Source organism: Cricetulus griseus, chromosome 3 (genome assembly GCF_003668045.3).
Source record: "Cricetulus griseus strain 17A/GY chromosome 3, alternate assembly CriGri-PICRH-1.0, whole genome shotgun sequence".
Lineage (NCBI taxonomy): Eukaryota > Metazoa > Chordata > Mammalia > Rodentia > Cricetidae > Cricetulus > Cricetulus griseus.
The window spans coordinates 170,461,533-170,486,568 of NC_048596.1; the positions used below are offsets into that span (position 1 = coordinate 170,461,533).

A 25,036-nucleotide genomic window follows, 5' to 3' on the forward strand; every position below is an offset into this window, starting at 1 on the left:
TCTTGCAGGTCTCTATAAAGTTCGTTTGGCAGCGCAACGCGCAGGGGCTTCTGGGAGCTAACCGCCTCCGCCAATCAGGAAGCGCGGGCGAGCGGCGCGAGAAGCGGCGGCGGCGTAGTGCAGCAGCCGGGTGTGGACTGCGGACCCGCGGCAGAGCCAGGTAAGGAGAGCGAGCTGCGGGTGATCGCGTGACCCAGGGTTCAGGGCCAGACCTCGAAGCAGGACCCCGAGGCTGGCGGGAACCTCATCCGGTGTTCGTAGCCATGAGGCTCACTCTTCCTTTCTTGAGGCAGCTGGGAAAGCCTGCCGGCGACACCGTACCGAGTGCTGTGACTAGGCTCTTCCAAGCGTGGTCCTCCCCACTGGCGCGCTATCGCCACGCCCACCCGCGCTCAGAGCTGCCCGGCGTCACCCGGCCTGCCTGCGCTCTTTGGGGGGTGGGGGGCATCCTTCCAGAGACAACCCAGCGAAGCCTTGTCAATTCTTCTCTGCTGATAATCCAACAGGATGCTGCTAATGGTTGCCACTCGGGTTGGCTCACCTGTCCCTGGGTACCTTGCATCCTTTTCTGTAAGGGACCCCGAAGTATATTGGGTCCCCTCTGAAAGAAAAACACAGCATGTTGGGCATGGTGTCGCTTTCAAAGCGAGTTTGAAGCCAGCTTGGTCCAAGTTAGACTCTGTCCCACCTCTACCCCCAATAGATGGCTTTCAGCACAAGCAAAGGTCAGCGCTGGTATTCTGTTTGGGGACACATTTTGTGTTCTTTCTGGGGTCACCGTATCCCGAACCTGTAACAGTACCAAGAACATTCGTTTATTCCATAAAAATACCCAAGCATCTTTTTTCCACCCTTTCCCACTGTCCGATTGTTTGGGATATTTAGTTATTTTTTTTAATTTATGCTGAGCTCATCCATTTAAATACCTGTGTATTAGGCTAAGAGCCTGTATTTATATTTTTAGCCTAGCCCCCTCTCCCTGACCTGTATCCAGCTGCCTACTTAGCATCTTCACATGGTCTGATAATCTATTGAAACAGAACATAAAGCTTGCAAACTCCCCTTTATTTTCCTCCCCAGACGATTCCTCAGCTTATTTTTATTTACTTAAATTTTTATTTTTATCATGGGGGTAGGGAAGACAGGTTTTCTGTTGTGTATTCCAGGCCTGCCTTAAACTTTAGATCCTCCTGCCTCTGTTTCCTGGGATGACGTGTGTGTGAAATAAGTCTAGCAGTATTTGCCTGCCACTGACCTTATTCTCCTTCCCCTTCTCCTCTTTTCTGCTTGGGAGAGACACCAAGGCTTTGTTAGGCAAGTACTGTATCAGTGAGCTACATCCTTTCCCCAGCTCTGGGGTCAGACTGATACCAATCAATGTCTATCCTGCCGCACTCAGCTTTATACCTGGGTACAAGCATCCAAACTCAAATCCTCAAGCTCAGTCAGCCTCTTCAGACCACTTTACACTTATTCCACCATTGCTGTCAGGTAGTAGCTTAATCCCCCAACACATAGTTGCTGACTGCCAGAAAAACCTCAAACACTGCCAGAAATTTCTTTTCTAAATTCCTGTGTTAAGTCTGTAAGGTCCACTAAAGGTCATTCTCCTTCCAGTAATTTTGGAGTGTCTTTGGTGTATTAGTTACTTTTTGTTCATTGCAGTAGGAATTGGTGCTGTGGAAAACAAAACAAAAAAAAAGAACAAAAACTAAAACAAGTATGCCAGATTCAAGGACTCTGCTAGCAGACAGACAATAGATGAACAAGTAAGTCGTTGTATGCCTGGTATTGATGTGCCATTCTGAGGGGTAGAGTATAGAGACGGTGTGACTGCTTTAGCTGGACTCTTAGCTTCTTCAGAAAGGAGACCCATGAGCAGACATGGGATAGAGTAAGGGATAAGCCTGGTTAACATTTAGGGATGAATGTGCTGTAGGTGCAGAGGAAGTGGTGACTGTAGAAGCCAGTGGCAGCCATGAGTTTAGCTTAATTGGAAGAAACAGGAGGTCGTATGACTGAAGCACTTAGTGGTGGGGAAGAGTGTAGCAGAAAGGCAGCTGTTGGTACAGGGGCAGACAGATGGTGGAGTCTCACAGCACACCCAACCTCATCCATGCTAAGCATCTCTGTTGCTGAGTATAACCTGCCTTAGCCCCCTGAGTAGTTGGGATTACAGACAGACACCATCATATCTGGCTGGACTTTAGTTTACAGATGTGGGAGTTATTGAAGGCTTAGCCCCCACCCCCAACATAATTTTTTTTTTTTTTTTTGTAGTTCTGAAATTTAAAGCTAGGGCCTTGAGCATGTTAGGTAAGTGTTATACCACTGAACTACATTCCCTGCCCTTTTTTTCAAAGGCTCATTCCCACTTTTAGGCAGAAAACATACCAGTAGCAAAGGGGTCAATATTAGGAACAGAGAAATCAGCCCTGGAGGCTGTTGTGTCACCTGGTGATGGTGTGACCTGTGCAAGTGGCTTGGAGTATGGTGATAGTGGTGGAATAAACAAAAGTGGACTCACATGAATTTCTATTTTAAGAATAAGTGAACTCACAACATATCATCTCTCTCTCTCTCACACATCCCTCCTATGAAGTGTAGTAAATTATTGGTATTATAGTGTCTGAGTTAGCAGAGGGAGGAATACTTGTGAGCTAACAATCTAAAGTCAAGTGCAGATGGAGAGGAAAGGAGTGAGTTAGAACCTGAGATGTGGACACCGGAGACCATACTGGAATGGGGAAGGTAGCTGGTGATGGTTGAAAAACTACACTTTGATACATAGTGGTATGACAGTGACATGTTTGAGAAGAAGTACACTGGCGATGTCTGAGACTCAACCCAGCTTGGAGTTTGAGTGCTAGGTGGCATGTGTGGATTTGAGGATCATTGAGGATTAAGGGCAGGGGACAGATGTGAATTTGAAGGCAGTATTTCTTGCTGAGTGGTTTTTCTTTTTCCATACTATTCCTTCTAATAACTGTTAAGTATATGGCTCATCGTTTTTTTTTCTACATATTTGCTCATGCCTGTGGTCAGGGTATATTGAGACTACAGAGAATTTCCCATTACCCTGCCATCCTTATCAGATCAGGATAACAAAAGACCATGGATTGGGTAGTTTAAACGGAAATTTGAGCTGTCCTTTGTGTTTATAATCCAGCATTCTGTAGAACAGAGGTAGGATTGTGTTTTCTAGGCCAGTTTAGCTATATGACAAGAACTTGCCAGAATGAAATAAAGCACAGTGTACAAAAAGAAAGAACCCAACACAACTCCCCCTCCTGAAATTGTTAATCTTACTGCTTTAGAAATTGGAGGTTTGTGCATGGTTAGGTGCTGGTGAGGTTTTGATAATGGCTACCATCTTGTTCTCACTGTGCACACATGGTCTCTCCTTGACATATGTCTGAGGAGGAGTGGGTGGGAGAAGGCAAGCCCTGTATTATGTTTTCATAGAAGGCCACCAAGTGCATCTTACAGACCCATCGTTTATCACTTTATTTAAACTTACTGCCTCCCAAAGGCCTCATTTCCGTATGTCATTTCATTGGCATAATTGTGAAGGGCCACAATTCAATCCGCAGTACCCAGAAAGGTATGCTATGCTCACTCCTAATCAGTACCCTGTTTGAGCCCCTAATGGTAACCTGTATTCTGGTTTCTAGCATAATAGATTAGTTTTTCCTGTTTTTAAGGGGACTCATGCAGCTTGCCTCCTTCGTTTGAAAGGGGAACTTGCTGGTAGTATAGGCTATACTTTGATCTTTCCCATAGCTGTATGACATACTAGGATGTGCATACAATCTTAAAAACAAAACAAAACAAGTGGAATGATTTTGTGTATGCTGTGATTTTTAAGTTATTTTGAGGAGGAAGGCTCCTACATTGTTGTTAGGGCTTAGAAAAACCTATATTGTTTTTCTGATATTTAAAAAATACATGCTGTTTTTCCAGGGGGTCATTGTGTCTCTAATGGTGTGTACCTTTGAAACCTATTTTGCTAGATAGTTTTATGTCACCTTGACATTGCTGGAGTCATCTGAGAGGAAGGAACCTCAATGAACAAAATACCTCCATAAGATCAGCTGTAGAAAAGCCCTTAGGGCATTTTCTTAATTAGTGATTTATAGGGGAGAGCCCAGCCCATTGTGGGTGGTGCCATCCTGGGTTGGTGGTCCTGGGACCTATAAGAAAGCAGGCTGAGCAAGCCATGAGAAGCAAGCAAGTAAGCAAGCAGCTCCCCTTCATGGCCTCTGCCTCAGCTCCTGTCTCCAGGTTCCTTCCCTGCCTGAGTTCCTGTCCTGACTTCCTTGATGATGAACTGTGATGTGGAATGGTAAGCTGAATAAACCCTTCCCTCCCCACGTTGCTTTGGTCATGGTGCAATAGTAACCCTAACTAAGACAACTATTTTGGTTTATAGAAGGGTTTCCCAGCTTAGAAACTATTAATATTTTGGGTCAATTATTTGTCAAAGGTTATGCTGTGTGTTGTAGGATGTCACCACACAGCAATAATATGTCTTCTTCCCCAAATTGTAATATCCAAAAGTGTCTTAGGGTTTTATTGCTGTGAAAAGACACTATCACCATGACAGTTCTTATAAAGGAAAACATTTAATCAGGATTGGCTTATAGTTTAGAGGTTTAGTCCATTATTGTCATGATGGGTGGCAGACATGGTCCTGGAGAGAAGGAGACTGAACCACACTGGACATAGCTTGAACAGTATGAAACTCAAAGCCTGCCCCCACAGCGACACTTCCTCCAACAAGGCTACACTTCCTAATAGTACCACTCCCTATGGGCCAAGCATTCAAACACATCTGTGGGGGCCATACCTATTTAAACCACCACAGAAAGTGTCTCAGAATATTAACACATGGCCCCAGGAAGCAAAGTCACCCATAGTTGAGAACCAGAGCTTAGAGAAAAGACTCAGAACCAGAGTCAGAGTTCTTTTAGGCTGCCTTGGTCGCCTGTCTGTGTTTATGCCAGCTGTAAGATGGAGCCTACTTTATTCCTAAGTAAAGAATTTGCATCACCTCCAAAGGAGGGCTGCTCCTGAGGAGTTTAAAGATGAGTCTAAAGACAGGTATGTGTGGGCAGTCCTTTAGAAATTACCCTGGACATTGCAGTCCCAGGTGAGAGGGTGGAGCTTCCTGGGGTCTGCTCTCTTGCTTTCTATTTCTAGCTGGGACTTATGCCCCCTGACAGCCTGGAGTTCACCAGAAAGTTCCTTATGTAAAGTCCTTAGACAGTTCATTTGTGTTTCTGTGTGCTACTGGGTTACTTCTCTTTGCTACCTGGAGATGAACTAATTCAAGTGACATTTTCTGACACTACACATTCCCTACTGCCAACACTGAGTCATCCTGGGCAGCACTTACCCAGATCTTTTTCTGTGTGGGTTCATTGGTTTTCCTTCATTTTCCCCAGAAGACTTGTTTCAAGTAATGATCAGGTCTCTCCTGGTGTCTCATAGGACTCCAGGGAATTGCCCAACAACCTTTTTGAGTATTATGTGCATGTGTTTTCCTGTGTGTATATACAGGCATGCATACCATGGCAACGTGTATGTTGGTCAGAGGACAACCTCTGGTGTTGGTTCTCCCCTTCCACCATGTTTAAGAGAGTCTCTGTTGAGTACACCAGGCTGGCTTCTGAGGGTTCTTCTGTCTCTGCCTGATGTCTCCCCTTAGGAGTGCTGGGAGTTTAGATGCTTGTGCTATTTCAGATACTCACACTATGTATTGCTGTTCTACCTGGGTTCTGGGGATTTGAACTTAGGTCTCATGCTTGTGGGGCATGTTCTTACCCATTGATCTGTCTCCCCAGACCCTCCTCCCTCCAGTGTTTTACAAAACAGCAAGTAACATTTTTTTCAGTTGCATTTTATTTATTATGTGTGCACTACTTGTGGTCCCAAGTGCAAATGTGAACATAATTGCAACTGTGGTTATTTATGTGGAGGCAAAGGACAGCCTTCAGGAGTTGGTTCTCTCTACCATGTGGATCCCAGGGATTAAACTCAGATCATCAGGTTTAGCTGCCAGCACCTTTATCCCACTGAGCCATTTTGCTGGTCTTGTCTTTTTAAAACTATTTTTATTTTTGTTGGGTGTTTTGCCTGCATGTATGTCTGTGTACCACATGTGTGCCTGGTGCCCTCAAAGGCCAGAAGAGAGCCATAGATCCCCTGTAACTGGAGTTACAGATGGTTGTGAGCCCACCATTGTGTGCTGGGAATCAAACTCAGATCCTCTGGAAGAAAGCCAAGTGCTCTTAACCACTGAGCTGTCTCCTCAGCTCCCCCACCCCCATTAAGTTTATTGTTATTTTTCTACTTGTATAAGTGGTTTACATTTTGTATTTTGTGTGTGTGTATGCATTGAGTGTTTTGGCTGCATCTATCAATGTGTACCACTGCTTTTCTGGTGTCCAGTGAGGCCAGAAGAGGGCTTGGATCCCCTAAAACTGGAGTTATGGGTGGTTATAAACCACCATGTGGGTGCTGAAGTCCTCTTAACCATTGAGGGAGCTATCCAGCCCTTTTTCTTTTTAACTGTTTTAAACTTTTAAAATTTATTTTCCTATGTGAATATGGTGGCTCACACAGTAATCCTAGCACTTGGGAAGCTGAGGCAAAAGGATCACCTTGAGTTTAAGACCATGCTGGGTCACTTAATGAGTTCCAGACTAATGGTTACAGAATTAAAGAGATTCTGCACAACAAAGAAACAAAGCAAAAACCACTAATGCTTTTCTTTGTGGGTTGTGTCATCCCCCACTGCACACCCACGAGACAGGGTTACTCTGTGTAACCCTGGCTGTCTTGGAATTTACAAGGCCTCAAACTCAGAGATCTGTCTGCCTCCTCTGTATTAATTTCCCATTGTGGGCGTGTGTGCGTGTCTTCCTTTTACTGCTTTCCATGTTACTTTGGTGCTTGTCCAGTTGGCTAAACTGACTGGTTGGGCAAAGTACTTTCTCCCTGTGGTCCTTGCACCTCCATTTCCCAGTGCTGGGGTTGCAGGTGTATACCACTAAGCCTGGCTTTTTAAGTGGGTATTGTGGATCCAGAGTCAGGTCCACATGTTTGTGTAGCAGGCGCATTCTTTATCCATCCATCCATTTTCCTAACTACCGACATCTGTCTTTGACGTCTGTCTTTAACAGTATCTTCCAAAATATAGTAGGGATAACTGCTTTGGGGGGCGGGGAGAGGTGGAGGATCTTTGTGGTTGAAGAGATAGTATTTGGGTATATGGTAAAATTAGAATCACACTGGTACTGAGTACTGTTTGATTATATGGATGTGAATTGTGGTTTGAATGAGATGTCTCTCCATAGTCACGAACATTTGAATACCTGGTCCCCAGTTGATAGCGCTGTTTGTTAGGAAGTATGTCGCTGGAGGTGGGCTTTGAGGTTTTTTTTTTTTTAATTTATTTTTATTTTATGTGTATGAATGTTTGCCTGAATGTATGTCTGTGCCATGTCCCATGGTGGCCAGAAGGGTACATCAGATTTCCTGGGCTGGAGTTATAGGCTGTTGTGAGCCACCATGTGAGAGCCGGGAATTGAACCCAAGTTCCCTGGAAGAACAGTGAATGCTCTTAACCTCTGAGCCATCTCTCTAGCCCGTCATTTAATCTTTTATTTAAAAATGCTGAGGATCAAAACCAGGACTGTGTGCTTGTTAGGCAAATGCTCTACCCCTAAGTTACATCCCCAGCCTTCATTTAATCTTTGTACCTGTTTACACTGCTAGAGCCTAGTGCATGTGTGCTTAGCCAGGTGCTTAGCACTAGCATCGAACCATGCTTTATCAACTCAGACACACTTCCAAGGTTAGCAAAAGCTGTGAAGGAGTTTCATGTCTTTAAATCATTGAAAAGAATCTAAAAAGGGATACTACTTCATGTTAAAGTAATATGAAATTCAAATTGTAGCATGCATTATTAAAGTTTTGCTGGAGAGCAGACATGCTTATTTGCATGTGTGTTCTCTATGGCTGCTGTGAAGCTAGAATAGCGATGCTGAGTAGTGACAGAGACTGGCCTACAAAGCTTAAAATAATCATTACCTTTCCCTAGCTCCTAGGAGACTAGACAGACTTGAGATGACTGGCTTTGCTGTCTTTCATGCTTCCCTTTGCTTCTTCTCGGCTTTGAGGTTCTGAGGACTCTGGTCTGTGGAATGTGTTCTGGGAGTAACAGGTTTGAAACAGAACTACTTAGTAGTAGCTATTTCTGGGATGACCCAGTGGACATTTTTGCTTTTGAGGAAGTGTATCATGTAGTCCAGGTTGGCTTCAAACTGTAGCTACTTTTCTGGTTGCTGTGGTAAAATACTGTGACAAAAGCAATTTCAGGGGTTTATCTTGGCTCTCAGTTTGATAGTACAGTCCATGGTGGAGAAGTCATGATGGCAGGAACTGGAGGGCTGGTCACTGCATCTGCAGTCAGGAAGAATAATGAACACTTGTGCTTCAGTGGCTTTCTCTGTTTTACTTAATACAGGATCTCAGACCATGGAAATGTGCCACCCATATTTAGGTTGGGTCTTCCTGCCTCAGTTAATTCACTGAAGATAGTTCTCTGACATGCCCAGACACTAACCTAATCTAGATGGTCTCTCACAGGTGTGTCTGGAAGCTTGCATCCTAGATGTCTATCCATCCTTGCAAGCTGCTAATTAATAGCCAAGAGTGCTTTGGATTCCTCATCCTCCTGCCTCCAAATGCTTAGATTATAGCCATGTGCCAACCATGCTCCATGTAGAAGTCTTAAAGAACTCTGTGAACTCTCAGTTTGGGAGTTGTCACAAGCACAGTAGGTGAAAAGAAGTATTCTACTTGTGGATGGGGCTTAAAAGCAAAAGGAGAGAAACCAAAGAAACCAATGAACTTGTAATACCAGAAATATGTGAGTACATTTTGATATAACAAGCAGAAATATCATAAGAGACCAAGGTTGAAACCACTTAGAAGAGTGCTAAAGGGACTGTTTCATGAGGACTTAGAATGCTTTAGAAGTGCTCAGTAGTTTGAGTATTTATTTATTTATTGGTTTTTTGAGATAGGGTTTCTCTGTGTAGCTTTGGAGCCTATCCTGGCATTCACTCTGTAGACCAAGCTGGCCTCTAACTCACAGAGATCCACCTGCCTCTGCCTCCCAAGTACTGGGATTAAAGGTGTGTGCCACCACCTTTAATCCCACTTAGTTTGAGTATTTAATTATCTAGCTTTTCTGACTCTTAGACTGAGTATTTAGCTTGGTTACTTTGAGACTATGGGAATGACTATGTTTTTATTTTCACAATTAAAACTCCACATATTTTAATAGTAACTGAAATTAACTTTTCACTATCTTTATATAATGACTTCATTTTGCCATATATACATTATAGGGATTGTTTTAATTTTCTTCTTGCTGTGACCAAATAACCCAGCAAGAGACAATTTAAAGAAGAAAGAATTCATTCTGTGTTCTGGCTAGTTTTATGTCAGTTTGCCACAAGCTAGAGTCATCAGAGGGATCCAAGTGTAGGTCATTTTTTTCTTAATTAGTGATTGACGGGGGAGGACCCAGTTCATTGTGGGAGGTACCATCCCTGGGCTGGTGGTGGTCCCTGATTCTATAAGAAAGCAGGCTGAGCAAGCCAGTAAACAGCTTCCATGGTCTCTGCATTAGCTCCTGCTTCCAAGTTCCTGGCCTGTTTGAGCTCCTATCTTGGCTTCTTTCAATGATGAACAGTGCTGTGGAAGTGTAAGCCAAATAAGCCTTTTCCCCCTCAACTTGCTTTGGCCATAGTGCTTCATCACTGCAATAGAAATCCTGATTCAGACATTGGTTGAGGGCTGCATCCCTTTATGCCAGGGAAGGTATGGTTCCAGAGCATTGCATTTACAGCCAGGGCATGAGTAAATAGAATGAGGCTGGGTTATAAAACCTCAAGGTTTTGTCCTCAGTGAAGGTCTTTACCCGCTGAAGGTGCCACAGGGTTCCCTAACAAGCACCACAGACTGGGGTCGAGGCAAACACATCTCTATTGGGAGCATTTCATATTCTAACCACACATATTAGTCCCCCGTCTCATTTGAGAGTGTTGGTGTGCCCCAGTGGGGCATATGCTGTTTAGACATTGAATGACAGGTGAATGCAATGCACACCAGCATGAGGGAATAGAAGAAATTGTGTACTTCAGTTATTTTCTTAGCATCTGTTGACCCACCCTGTGGCCAGCAAGGCTAAGTCTTGAGGTTCAAAGGATATATTCCAGAGATCTGAGTGAGATACCAGGAGACCCAAGCTTTTGAGCTCAAGAAGTACAAACAAAGCACTTCTCAATTTTATTATTAAAGTAAATAAAACACAAGGTGACGTTTACAGTTAGCTTAAGCAAATACAAGTATCATGGGGGAATACACCTGGTGTTATATCTTACCTTCTTTGGTCATGTGAAAAGAGCCAAGAATATTCTTCCCAGGCCTTCTTTGCCTTTCCCTCAGAGATGATGCAGACATCCTAGGCATTTCCTTTATATATGTTCTTGTTTTTTTAGTGCATTTACTTGTCATGGTTTATGTAAAAATTTCTAGAGGGCCACCTTCTGGAAAGAACATTCTGTACTCTGCTGCATCTATAGTTCACGGTAAGTTTATAGTTTTTTTTTTTGTTTGTTTTTTTTTTTTTTTTTTTTTTTTTTTTTTTACAAAGGCTCCCAAGCATTATCTGGGTGGGATAAGTCTGCCCCATAAGAACATTCCTCTTTTTTTCTTGTTTGAGATGGTCTTACTCTGTAGCCCTGGCTGGCCTGGAACTCACTGTGTAGACCTCCAGTGTAGCCTCAAACTCACAGAGATCTGCCTGCTTCTGCCTCAAGAGTGCTGGGCTTAAAGGTGTGCATCACAAAGCTCAATGTGCTTTTTTTTTTAAATGAGTCACACTAAGTAAAGGCCTACACTAGAACTCACAGACCTGCTTCAGCTTCCCAAGTACTGGATTAGAGGTATACCTTGCCACTTTTGACATGTTCATTTTAATTTTAGTATTTTAAGGAATTATGTATTTTTAAATTTATGTGTATGTTCAGTTTTAAGACTTACAATGTATATTTTGTGTGTGTGTTTTGGCACAGACCTTTAATCTCAGCACTCAGAAGACAGAGGCAAGCAGATCTCTGAGTTCAAGACCAGCCTGGTTTACAGTGAGTTCCAGGACAGACAGGGCTACTAGTACAGTGAGACCATGTCTCAAAATAACAAAACAAAACAAAAAAAAAACCCACACAAAAAAAGTGGGAGAATGAGGATGGCAGAACTAGGAATTCCACAGTCTAGTCCCACTACCACCTGGCACTGTTTTTGGTTTAGACTTGTGACCCACCTTTAAAGTTAATGTCCTTTAATGCTCATTTCCAAAAGTTCTTATCTTCGGAGGGGCTGTGGATTTTATGGCGGTAAAGATGGCCTTGTACCTCATCACGTGCTTCTGTAGCTGAGGTGTGAGTACATTTTAAGTACAGAGCTAGACCAGTGGGATTCCCTGGGTACAGTGGAAACCAAAGAATTAACAAGATCTGCAGTTCAGCAGTTAAGATCAACATTCGCTTTTCCAGAGGAATCAGGTTTGAACAATCCTAGCATGTACCGCAGGCAGCTCACAACCCTTGTAACTCTAGCTGCAGGGGATCCGAAGCCCTCTTCTGACCTCTGTGGGCACCCATACCCACATGGCATACACTCATACAGATACACAACCATACACATCAAAGTAAATCTCTGTTTTTGTTTTTGTTTTGAGACAAGGTTTCTCTGTGTAACAGCCCTGGCTGTCCTGGAACTCACTGTAGATGAGGCTGGCCTTGAACTCACAGAGATCCACCTGCTTCTGTGTCATGAGTGCTGAGATGATTAAAAGCACCATGCCACCAAAGCCCAGGCCTCAAAATAAATCTTACAAACTCTTTAAAATTGAGCTACTGTTTATAAGGAATTGCCTTTTTTTTTTTTTTTTTTGAGACAATCTCACATTATATCATAGACTAGCCTAGAATTTGACTTTGTATCACTAGGCTGACCTCAAATTTGGGTCAGTCCTGCTTCAGCCTACAAAGTACTGGAATTACAGGTGTGAGCTTCTGTGCCCCTCTGAATTTTCTTGTTTTTAATAATAAACTTGTTCCTAAGCTTTTAGCATTATAGTTTTATAGATTTATTTTTTATTTTATGTATATGGTGTTTATCCTACATGTATGTAAGTGTACCACATGCTTTCAGTGCCCATAGAGAACATGTTGGAACCATTGGAACTGGAGGTATAGGCAGTTGTGAGCTGTCATGTGGATTCTGGGATCCATACCTGGGTCCTCTGCAAGAATAACAAGGAACCTTAATCACTGAGCCACCTCTCTAGTCCCCTAAAGATTTGCTATCTGTATGCCTGTGTGCCGTTATGTTGAGGTCCCTTGGAGGCCAGAAGAGGGTATTACATCCTCTGAAACTAGAGTGCAAGCCGGAAACCAAACTGGGGTCTCTGTAAGATCAGCAAGTGTTCTTAACTGCTAAGCCACCCCTCCAGTTCCTTAACTACTACTATTGTGGCAATACACTTAACCATCTGTTAATAGTTGTAAGAGTTAAAAAAATACTCACTTCATCAAGTATACATACATAAGATTTATAAATGTAGATTAGCTGGTAAACAATAGCACTTTTTCTTGTTTGCTTAAAGTGTAGCCCTGGCTGTTCTGGAACTTGCTTTGTAAACTAGGCTGGCCTGGAACTCAGATATCCTTGTCTCTGCCTCCTGAGTGCTGGGATTACAGGGGGACACCATGCTTGGCAAATAGCGGCACTTTCTTAAAAGATCTTTCTTTTATGTGTGTGTGTGTTTTGCCTGCATGTGTGTTTGTGCACCACATGCGTACAGTGCCCTCAGACCAGTAGAGGGTGTCACATCCCCTGGAACTAGAGTTACAGCTGATTTTGAACTAACATGGGGGTCCTGGGAGCCAGTGCTCTTAACCCCTGAGCCAGCAGTCTCTTCAACTGCTGATCTTTTTTTTTTTTTTTTTTTTTTATAAAAACAAAAAACATTTAAATAGTATGTGTATTTGTATGTGCGTATGAAGTTATGCCCCACCACGTGTGGAGGGCAGAGGAAAACTGGCAGGAGTTGTTTGGGCATCAGTTCTCTTTCTACCATGTGGGCCTCAGGAATTGAAAGTTGGCCACAGTAGCCAGTGCTCCCAACCCGTTCAGCTGTCTTCTCAAGCCACATAGCAACATTCTTCACAGCACTTTCAATCAGTTGTTAGAGAAGTAGGTGGCCTTTTAAATTACGTTCATACTCTAAACGTTAGGTGTCGTTTATATAAATATAATTACTGTTAGTTGCAGTAACAAGTAAGATGTCATTTGGAATGAGGCCTTCAGTCACCTTATAAGAATGCATAAATGGAGACAGGGCATGAATAATAAAAGAATGTCTCTTATGCTAATGAGGATATGGTTCTGTTAGAATAAAGTGATGCTGAGTTTAGAGGATACTTAGCATTTTTCTGGTCTCAGTTCAGCCAAATCACTGCAGGACGTGTGCTGAACACGTAACTTGAGTTTCCATGGTCTGGAATTACCATGAAAATCCTAAAACATAAGGCATTAGACTGTAGCAATCACTTCTTAATGGGACACTCTTCCCTCAGGGTAAATGGGGGGATTGGAGGTATAGAGAGATTGTTCTTTAGGCTTCTTGGAGCTTGCTGCTATGGCTTTGGTTTCCTTACCTGCTTTGGGTTTGTAGGAGGAGGCAGGAGTCTTGGCCTGTGGCTTAATGTGCTTACATTTGTTCTGCTGGTGAAATCAGTATGCACAGAAATGATCTGTTCACAGTCTGACTCATTTTCTCTGTCCGGCCTGTTCTTGGAACACATCCTGCTTGTTGATGAACTGTGTCCCTTTTGATTTACAAAAGTCCTGGAGGTTTATTAATCTTGTAATAGATTGAAGCAGTGATGGGAAGCTCTCCCCATCTTGACATAGTCTTTTTCCTTTCATGTAGCACCTGCATCTCCAATGGATACTGAAGGGTTTGGTGAGCTCCTTCAGCAGGCTGAACAGCTTGCTGCTGAGACTGAAGGTATCTCCGAGCTTCCACATGTGGAAAGGAATTTACAGGAGATCCAGCAAGCGGGTGAGCGCCTGCGTTCCCGTACCCTCACACGCACATCCCAGGAGACAGCGGATGTCAAGGCGTGAGTACTGATGGAGAAGTGCTGTTGACTGGGTAGTTCGGGGACAGGATCCGTTTCTTCTATGATAGGAACTCAGTTTTATAACAGGTCAGCAAGCCTTGCTTTGTTTCCTTGCCTCTCTAGGGTTTTAGAGTTCCAGCCACCAAGCTGAGAGAGAGCCCATGTCATCAGCAGAGGTGTGAGGGTGGAAGTGGGTGGAGGAGCTCTGTTCTGTATAAAATGCTCTCAGTAATTCCTGCTTGGGTTCATGGCTATTGAGTCATAAATGGCCCCTGAAAGTGTGTTAGTAGATATGGGCCGTGCACATAAGTGCTACCCAAAGCTAGAAAGCACTCAGCTGTAAACAGTTTTTAAGGGTAATTGAAAAAAACTGATGAATGGTCAGTGAGGAGAAACCATCCAAGTGAGGAGTGATTCTGTGTGCTCATTGCTAGTGACCCCAGAGGCTGCCTCTGAAAGGCCTTAAAGTACAGTGCTCTCTAGCTGATTGTACACTGGGAAGGTGGTCGAGCCCCAGGAGAAAGACGTGAAGGAAAAATGCTAACTAATGGGGTCATACAGCATTAGCAGGATGATGGAATGTGCAAAGGATTCTGGTTGGGCAAAACACAAACCCAACAAAAAAATCAAAACCAAATGTGATTTAATGGTTATTTGAAACTTCCTTACACATTAAGCTTTTGTTAATCCTCACACAAAGCATCAAGACTGTGATCCTTATATTAGTTGGACAGCAAAGGTTAAGAAAGGGCTGGTAACTTCCTCAGGCTATACAGCTGGTGAGTTGTGAGCCAACATTCAATCCCAGCACTCCTGTAGTTCTGGAAGGGGCTTGGAGAGAGAAGAGTGAAAAGGGTACTTCTACTGAGCTTTTGGCAGGTCCAGAAAGTCACTAGGATTATGTATAATTCAGGAAAATGTCAGTCTAGTCTTCATTCTGTGAACTTGAGCAAGACTGGCGTTAATGTAGGCATTGTCTTTTAGGTACTTCATCAATGTCAAAGTAGTGCGAAGGCTGCATTCCTTTTCTAACTGATCTTGAGAACTGAGTGTGAGGTTGTTCTATGGACATTCTGTAGCCTTCTCTAGCGTATTATTTTTTTAAATACTAGTTCTGATTCTGTTGACGTTAATAAAGACAAGTCAGATGAATCCTTGCAGGTTTTTTTGTTTCTGTTTTTTTAAACTACCTAGCCTTGTAGCAAAATGCTGCCAATAACTAACCTACCCTGGTTCCCAACAACCAACTACCCTGTAGATATTTCTTGTAGAAATATCCTTCCTTGTAAGCTCCAAACTTCTGTTCCTGCCTGCCTACAGTTCCCCTGATTTAAGCAGACAGCCTCTGCTTGTGCAAAGATGCTGCAGGAGCAAAAGCCCGTGGATACCCACTGAGTTGCTATAGTTATAATATAATTGCATCAGCTTTACAGCCTATTAAGAGCAAAAAGGGAAAATGTTTTCTTGGTAATAATTATCAGTCATATTCTCTGTCTTGTAAATTTCCATTCTTCCTCATCTCTTCTACCTTAAATTCATTATTTTAGGGAGGAGGGAGTTGGAACGTTGAAAGAGTGGATATAGGGTGGGGCAGGAGCTTAAAAAGAAAGCAGAGCTGAGGGCTGTATTTTTCCATCTTCTTGATAGGCAGAGACACTAAGTATGACGTGAATTTTAGTATATGCTGTCTGGAGAGGGCAGAGAAGAGAACTGAGGAGATTTTTTCTTGTTTTTGTTACATGAAATAAGTTTTGAAAGAAAATTTTGTCTTTAAGGTCTTAGTTTGATTGTAGATTTAAGTATGGCCTGAGTTTTTTTATTTTTTTTAAAAATTATTCTATGTGTATGGGTGTTTTGCCTGCACTATTTGTACTTTCATTTTTTAAAGGAACAGACTTTTTTAATGGAATCTGGCCTAGAACTTGCTATTCTCCTGCCTTGGCCTTCTGAGAAACTGGGATTTCAGGTGTGGCCAACAGTTTCAGCTCTAGGGAACAGATTGGATACCATTTTGTGTGTTCTTGATCTTTTAAATTTGTGGATTTTTTTCCCCCACCACACATAAAGAATATGCCTGGCATATATAAAGAAGAGGTTTGTAGATTGTGGCCCATGAGCCTGCTACCTGTTATATCTTACTGGAACATAGCTATACTGTTTGTTTCATATATTGACTGTGAACAAAGTACCATTTCCATACATATAAGGAGAAAGATTTATATGATCTGAAGAGGAACCAGAGTGCCATTTCCATACGTAAGGAAGGTTAGATAGTAAATGGACAGCTAGATTCAAATTTAGCTTGGTCAATAGTAATCCTTTTTGGTATTTGCTATAAGGAACTTTCTGTTGCCAGAGACTTGTTGTAGTCACTGTCCTGACTTTATTATTAAAGTTTGAAAAGTGGGAGAGGTAGGGATTGATGTCCATGTTTGAAGCTTGGAAAGAAATGTATTTAGGATTTTTTTTCAGTGAGTAAATTGTAGTTGAGGTTTGAGCCCCCCCCCCCCCCTTTTCTTTCTTTGTTCTTTTTCCTAAACCCTGAATGTACTGGGAACAGCTTTTGTGTCTTCTGCTATTTTGGGACTCTGGAGTGTGGCTTCATCTTTGTGGCTTTCTGGTCATGTAGAGCTGTCTGGACTATTAGAATTGGGGCCAGTGGAAGGCAGGGGATGTAGGGACTTTTCTAATCTTAAAAGCCAAATGTTGAGCTAGAGGTGTAGCTTAGTGGTAGAGCTCTGAAATGTGAGAAGTTGCTGGTATAGCCATCCCTACCCAGATCCGTACTTCTGCCATAGGTCTTTCTCCCTACCTCCTTTTTCCTCATCAGCCTTTCTGCATAGACAAAGCATAAGCTATATGATGCATACTTCTTGTAGGTGCCACTTAGATGACCATTCTCTTCCAATTCCAATAACTACACTATTTATATTGTCCAGGCTAGCCTGGAACTAAATATGCAATTCAAGCTGACCTGGAATTCTTGCTCCCTCATCTTAGCCTCTATGGTGCTGGGATTATAAATATGAGCTAGCTCAAAAGCTGGTTTTTCTTTTCTTTCTTTTTTTTAAATATTGTTTTGCTTTTAGAATTTTTGAGACAGGGTTTCTTCTATGCATCCCTGGCTGTCCTGGAACTTGATCTGTAGACCAGGCTTGTATCAACTCAGAGATCTGCTTGCCTCTGCTTTTAAGTGCTGGGATTAAAGGCATGTGCCACTACCACCCAACAAAAGCTAGCTTTTCAGTTCTGGAGTTTTTTACTCTAGCATATGTTAAAGTCATTTGGACACTGGATGAACTCTCACATGTCACTGTGAAGATGTAGTACTATGAGATTTAATTAGGAAATAGCTAGCAAAATTGATCTAGCAATTCTGCTTCTAGGGATCTGTCCCAAAGATCTAGTAGCAAAAATATGAAAAGTCTGTACAAAGATCCATTGTTACATTATTTGACATAGCCAAAATAGGTAATCACAAGTGTCTATTGATTGGGAACTAGCTGAATAGATGTGCAAGGTTTGTATACTTGGATACTTTCCAGTAGTACCAAGGAGTAATCATGTATGCTACCATGGAGTGAATTCAGGACAGGTAATTAAGTAAACATTTCAAGGTAGAGAAAAGTGTCTAAAATACTGGAATGTAGTTCAGTAATAGGTTAGCACATGAAAGGTTCTAGGTTGGTCTGTAGCATAGCAGCAATATTAACAACAAAAGGATGGATGAGTAAGTGAGTGTATCGTGCTTTTTGCCTTTAAGAAAGCAGATAAAAGACATTCTGCGTTAGTGGATTGGAAGAGTTTATATTAAGGTGTCATTGCAGCCCATGTTGATCTACATATTCAGCAAAAACTGTTAAAATCCCACCATCCATGACTAGAGAGATTATTCAGTGGTTAAGAGCACTGGCTGCTCTTCTGAGGACCTGGATTTAATTCCCAGCAACTATGTGGTGGCTCACAACCATCCGATAATTCCACTTCCAGGGAGTCTGATCCCCTCTTCTTGCCTCCAAGGGCACTGTACATGCATAAGGTATATAAACATACATGCAAACAAAACATCCATACACATTTAAAAATAAACAAAAGATAGAAGAAATTTCAGCCTCCCAGCTGGCTCTTTTTTGCAGAAATTGGGGGATTGACTCAAAATACAAGATATCTTGCATAGCAAAAACAATCTTTAAAAAAATGAGTATGAGTGTTTTGTCTGCAAGTATGTCTGTGTACCACATATGTGCCTAGTGCCCATTGAATTGAACCCTGGTCTTGTAGAAGAGTGAGCTGCCAGTACACTTACCCACAGAGCCATCTCTCCAGCCCCCAAAGCAATCTTTAAAAGTCAGAAAAAAAGAAGAATGACACTTCACTTTCAAAACTTAGTAAAAAGCCACAGTAATTACCAATAATGGTCATCTGTGTCTGTAATCTCAGCACTAAGAAGCCTAAAGCAGGAGAATAATGAGTTCATGGTCTTCCTGCCTGATATTGTGACCAACCTGGGCTTTGTAATATGACCCTTGTGTTTATAAACAAAAACCACACTAATCAAGATTATTTGGCAGGAGGATGGATAAATAAGTTGTTGGAATAAAATTATAAGTCTAGATGGGGCTCAGTGGTTGTGTTCTTACAGAGGACTTGGGTTCAGTTCCTAGTACCCACATGGTGGCTCATAATTGTCTGTAACTCCAGCTTCAGGGGATCTGCCACTCTATTTTGGCCTCTACAGGCACCAGGCACTCATGTAATGTGCGCGAGCACACACACACACACACACACACACACACACACACACACACACACACACACACGTACATAGGCAAAACCTCATACACATAAAATAAATCTAATAATGTCAGTAGTATGTAGTATCTGTAGTCTTAAAAAAAACTCCAAGAATATTGGGTTTTCTCTTCACTCCTGTTAAAACGTCACAGCTGTAATTATATCATTATGAGTCTAGAAAGTTGTTTTTTTCCCCTCAAAAAAGGTGTTCAGACCATTGAACATGGAAAGAGTAGTCTTTTCAACAATTGAGGTTGGGGTCACTGATTTCTGTATGCAAAAGAATAAAGTTGGTCCCTATTTCATTCTATCTACAAGCACTAATTCTAGCTGGATTGTCAGTGTAAATGTAAGAACTAAATTATAAAACTCTTAGAAGAGGGGGCTGGAGAGATGGCTCAGAGGTTAAGAGCACTGAGTTCAATTCCCAGCAACCACATGGTGGCTCACAACCATCTCTAATGAGATCTGGTGCCCTCTCCTGGCATATGGACAAACATGCAGACAGAACACTGTATACGTAATAAAAATAAGTAAATAAATTTTTAAAAAGTTTGTAAAATGTTTAACAACAACAACAACAAAAACTCTTAGAAAAAAATGTGTGCATACATTTTCCTGACCTCAAGAGATAGGGATGTAGCTCACTTGGTAGAGTGCTTGCCCAGTGTGCTCAAAGCCCTGGGTTCAGTCCTTAGCATCACTTTTATCTTGGTGGTGATGGTGACTTGAATGAGAATGGGCCCCATTCTAAACAGTCCTCAGTTGGACTGTTTAGGAAGGATTAAGAGGTGTAGCCTTGTTGGAGGAGGTGTGTCACTGGGAGTGGGCTTTGAGGTTTCAAAAACCCACACCAGGCCCAATCTCCCCTTGCCTGCAGATCTGGATGTAAGCTCTCAGCTATTGCTGCAGCTGTATGCTTCCCTGTCTGCTGTTACACTGTACTATGATGGTCATGGACTAACCTGAAACTGTAACCAAGCCCCCATTTAAATGCTTCCTTTTATAAGTTGCCTTGGTCATGGTGTCTCTTCACAGCAATAGAAGTTAGTTATGACAAAGACAATGACACATGCCTGTAATATCAGCACTCTCGAGATAGAGGTATGAGAGTCAGAAATTCAAGGTCATCCTTGTCTGCACAAGTTCAAAGCCAGTCTGGGCTACCTGGGTTTTAAAAACAAACCAGCAAATATTCTTGGTCTTAGATTTGGCAGAGCTGTCAAGACTATTAGGCCAATAGAATACATCAAAAAAAAAATAGACCAGTTTAATTTCATCAAAGTGAAACATTTGTGCTTCAAATGCAACTGTCAAGAAAGAAATATGTTTTAGGGGAAAATACTTCCCATTTATTTAAATGCTAACAAACTTTGTGGTAACAAAGAGAATGGCACTATTAGGAGGTTTGGCTTTGTTGGAGTAGGTGTAGACTTGTCAGAAGAAGTGTGTCCCTGTGGGGGCGGGCTAGAGGTCTTCTTTGCTCAAACTATGCTCAGTGTGGTAGACAGTTGATTTCCTGTTGCTTGCAGATCAAGGTGTAGAACTGCCAATGTTTTACAAACGTGTAAAACTGCAGTAGGTTGAAACATATCAGATGTGTTTCAGTTTATAATGATACTAAAATAAAAATCAGTCATGTTGAAGGATACTATATAACCAGCTCACCATTCAGGGTGATGACATAGTCGATGATGGTATTTATAAAGGTAGGAAAATAGAGTACCACTGTGTAATAAGCCCACGAGGAACCACTGAGTCTAAGCAACCGACATCAGTGTCTGCAAACATTCCCATCTCTTGATGGAAGTATGACTAGAACAAAAAGCAACAACAAAACAGTGGTGCCTGCATCTAATCAGACCTGTAGTACTTGCTTTGAATTTGTCTTTGCTGCTTTGAGTGTACTCTTTGTATCAATAATGTAACCCCAAGGTTTTTTTGAAATGAATATCAAGCTCTATCCCAGAGCTGCTGAATCAAAACCAGTGTTTTAATAAGTCAAGTGATTCATATGTATAATTAAGTCTGAGTTACATTGTTTTACAGGGCACATCCCAACTCTTCCACAAACAAATTAGAAGGGAAAAAATGAGATGGGGGCAGGAGAACCTATAAAGGAAAAATGATTTTAAAATATACTACTCATCCACAGAATCGCTCTTATTTGGCACTCATTCAGACAAACACAGATTTTCAAATTATGAAACAATTGGAAAATATTGTCAATCTACCATAACCTATTTCAAAATAATCTGAGTGGTAGAGGAAAATAGGTAGGACAAATGGGGTAGGGCTGATCATGTCCTGTGGATTGTTGAAGCTGAGTGATACTTACAAAGAAATTCAATATTTTAATTTTGTATTTTAATAATTTTTTATAACAGCCAGAAAAGAGAGACTGACTAGTACAGTATAGTCATAAAGGAACTGTTGATGAGGATGTGGGAATTATGTATTGCTGGTCGGGATACAAAATGGTCTAATTTCCTCACAAGACCTGACAGAATTCGAATTTAACCCAGCAGCTCTGCTCCAAGGTATATATCCAAGAGAAATGTAAACATTCGTGTAAACCTGAGTGTGGGTGTTGTTGGCAACATTTTTCACAAAGTAAAAACCTTGGTAGCAGCCTACATGCCCACTGATTGATTAATGGATAGATAAAGTGAGGTATGACATAAATACAATAATGAACTCTTAATATCTACTCTGGATAGATGACCCTCAAAAGCATTACACTGAGAGAAAGACACCAGTCACAAAAGACTATTGTATTATTCCATCTCTGTGCATTGTCAGAGTTTCATGAGGAGATAGAAGAAGCATTTCTTATAGGGCTTTCTTTTGGGGATGATGCAAATATTCTAAAATTGCTGATGGTGATGGTCATATACTTCTATATGAATATATTAAAATTACTGAATTGTATGTACACTGTAACTGATGAATTTTGTGGTAAGCAAATTCCTATCAGAGCTGTTCTTAAAGGAGGAAGAACATTGTTTACTGTTCTTCTTTGCCCAAGAGTAGTCAAAATAGTTTTTTGAGAAGAAGTTTGTGTAGGTGATCTCAATGTGCAGCCTGGTGAGAAGCACTGTAGAAAGAAGAAAGTAACTATGAAGGCTTGTTAGGAGAGAGGCGGGCGGTTGCCTGTCAGATATGTTAGCTTAGAAGGGAAGCCCCAGGGATGTTGTCCTAGTTGACCCAAAGGAATTAAGTCTCTACAGGGAGAAACTGACTGAATAAACATAATTTATCCTATCATATTTATCCGAATGCAACTAAGCATAGGGGTCCCCTTTTTCTTCTCTGAGAAGATGTTAGATTGTAATTGAGAATCTTGATTTAAACTCATAGGTATTATGTGTGGTCCCAAAGGCCTCAGCAGCAGCAACCCCCTTTTCTCTTTCATCTCCATCATCATCATCATCATCATCATCTTGGGTCTTACTTAGTCTGGCTTTCTAGCTTCTTACTCAAGGTGAAAACATACTTTGTTGGTGACATTTTGGGGTCACCAAATCACAATACAAAAATGGTAATCTAAAAATTAAACCTGTCTAGTTAGGCATGGAGACGTATTTTCTGTTTCTTGAGTTGCAAGGCACAAAAGCAAGACTTCCAAAAACAAAAATATATACACAAAAAAGGATGGAGAGATGGCTAGGGTAAAAGCACTGATTGCCCCTGTAGAGGACCTGGCTTTGCTTTCCTGTACCCAAGTCCCTGTGACTCTAGCTCCAAGGGATCTAATAACCTTCATGGCACTGGTGTGCACAGGGCATTTGGGCACACATCAGTGAGTACAAATAAAAATAAATCTTAACAGAAAAGCTGATCTAACTTGCCCAAGTTTCTTTTTTTCAAAGTTTTAGATATTAGTGAAAATCTGTTTCTTTGTTTTGATTTTTGAGAGAAGAGCTCTCTTTATAGCCAGACTAGCCTCAAGCTTAGTCTTCTGGTTTAGCCTTTCTAACTGATGTACAGTATCATACTGGACTATTTATTTATTTATTTATTTATTTATTTATTTATTTTATATTTGACATTTGTTCATTGTTTTGTTGCCTAGAGAGAAGAAATGAAGTTGGCTATATCCATCTCCATTTCTTTTCAGAAGCTTTTATTGTTCAGAAACAGCCTGCTATCTTCTTGGCTGGGCAAAAGAGAGGAAATTTGAAGGTGTAGTAGCACAGTACCTGGATTTTGAAGACAGTATCTGCACAATTAGCCTTTGATTCTGCTTTGGCTTCCCCTGAGAAAGTTATCTGCTACCCCCAGACAGTTAGTTTCCTCAGTGAATGTTTGAAGTCGGTTCCTCCTGAAGTTAAAATGTGTGCTTTATCGACTTTCTTTTCATTAGCTGTTAAGCATGGAATGGTGGTGAAGAGTTTGTATTGTACATCTAGGATAGATTACCTGTCTGCCATATCCTGGCTCTCTCTAACTTTGGACAAGTTGGTTAATCTTTTTGCACCTTAGCTTCCCATCTCCAAAACAGGGGTGAATAATTGTGTCTATCTCAAGGGGTTCCTGAAAGTGCTTGGAGCTGACTATGATGTTGGTATTGTTCCTTTCTATATGAGGTTCTCCCTCTAATTTAATAATTCCTAGAACTTGGATATCTTACTCCCAAATGCAGTGGGTGTCTGCTCTTTCGGTTCATAGACCTTTATGGGCAAGTAAGAAATCAGCCATGCAAAAGCACCTGGCCAGAAGATGGACATATTATAGTCAGGTGCTCTACCATTTGCTCTGGCCTCTTCCTCCTATTCCAAGATAGAAGCTTTTGCATGGAAACAACTCTAGTATTTTATGGCATGGCATGTATCACATACCTAATATTACTTTCCATCTTTGTCTTCCTGTCCTGCATCCCTATATAGATCAGTTCTTCTCGGTTCACGGGGACTTGACATATCCCACATCTCCCAGAGATTGGAGAGTCTGAGTGCTGCGACCACTTTTGAACCTCTTGAGCCTGTGAAGGACACAGACATTCAGGTAAGAGCTGCCAGCTGCAGGTGCAGCCTGGAGCGTGTACCCAGGCCATAGGCCTTGGCCCTTTCTTCACCAAATGAGTTAAGAATGCTGCTTTCTTCATTAATTTTCTTCTTACCCAGATACTAAAAGAACAGGAGACTCGGGTTTAGAGATACAGAGGGGGATCATTGGGTTGTTTTTAGAGTGCTCTTTGTGCTAAGTTTAAGAAAGCAGTTCCAACCTGTGCTTTCTAGATAATTCTGGTTCTGAGAACAGATTTTACTTCCTTTCTTGGGCTTAATCCAAGGTATAGAGACTGGAGTCCTTAAATTTCTCTTGCATGCTTTACTAGAGCTCTGATAATTTTACTATTTGTTGTTCACATTTCTTTTTGCATCTTGCTTGTATTGGAACTTAAAATACTGTTTACTGAAATCAATTCAGTGATTTCCAGGAAGTATTTGGCTGCATCAGTGATACCAGGAAATGGCCTAACAGAGCACTCCAATCTCATTGAGCGTGACATGCCACTAGCTGCTGATTGCTGTTTTAATTTAATCAGAAACTGCTGTAAACTTGTTAAGGAGAAACCTCATGGTTTGGTTGGTTTTGTGTAGGAATGAAAGCAGTTTGTGGAGTGCTTTGTGGTGCTGTTTGCATTGGTTTACCTGTTCCTGTTTTTGTTTGTTTGCTCGGGATGGGACCCACCCTTGTACAGTCTGGCCTCAAGTGATCGTGATCCCCCAGCTCCTGAGTAGTAGGGACTGTGCCACCACCTGCCTTGATTTCCTTTGAAATAAAAAGGATTCAAGTCCCACAAAGGCAAGTCTAGGAAGAAATGGGTGGTAATTGTGTTCTCTATGAGCTGGTCTTAAATTAATACTGTATCCCTACATTTCTGAATTAATTCTATTTTGGAAACCTGTACTTTTGAGGGGAGACTAAAATTACTGATATTCATGATTTCTTCCGGTTTTGATATGTTT

At 41.7% G+C, this 25,036-nt stretch overlaps 1 protein-coding gene across 2 annotated transcripts in view; it reads left to right on the forward strand.

Annotated features, from left to right (window-relative positions):
- Positions 1-28: 28 nt before the first annotated feature.
- The window catches only part of Nup93 (nucleoporin 93), an 87,666-nt gene continuing 62,658 nt past the window's right edge, over positions 29-25,036 (forward strand). The window contains exons 1-3 of one of the 2 annotated variants that reach the window (XM_027405619.2): positions 29-160; positions 14,078-14,270; positions 23,954-24,071. In XM_027405619.2, the coding sequence (XP_027261420.1) occupies positions 14,092-14,270; positions 23,954-24,071 (297 nt within the window). In that variant the 5' untranslated portion in view covers positions 29-160; positions 14,078-14,091. Of the gene's footprint in view, positions 161-14,077; positions 14,271-23,953; positions 24,072-25,036 lie in introns of those variants that run through there. The other variant, XR_004769265.1, reaches the window with a different exon arrangement.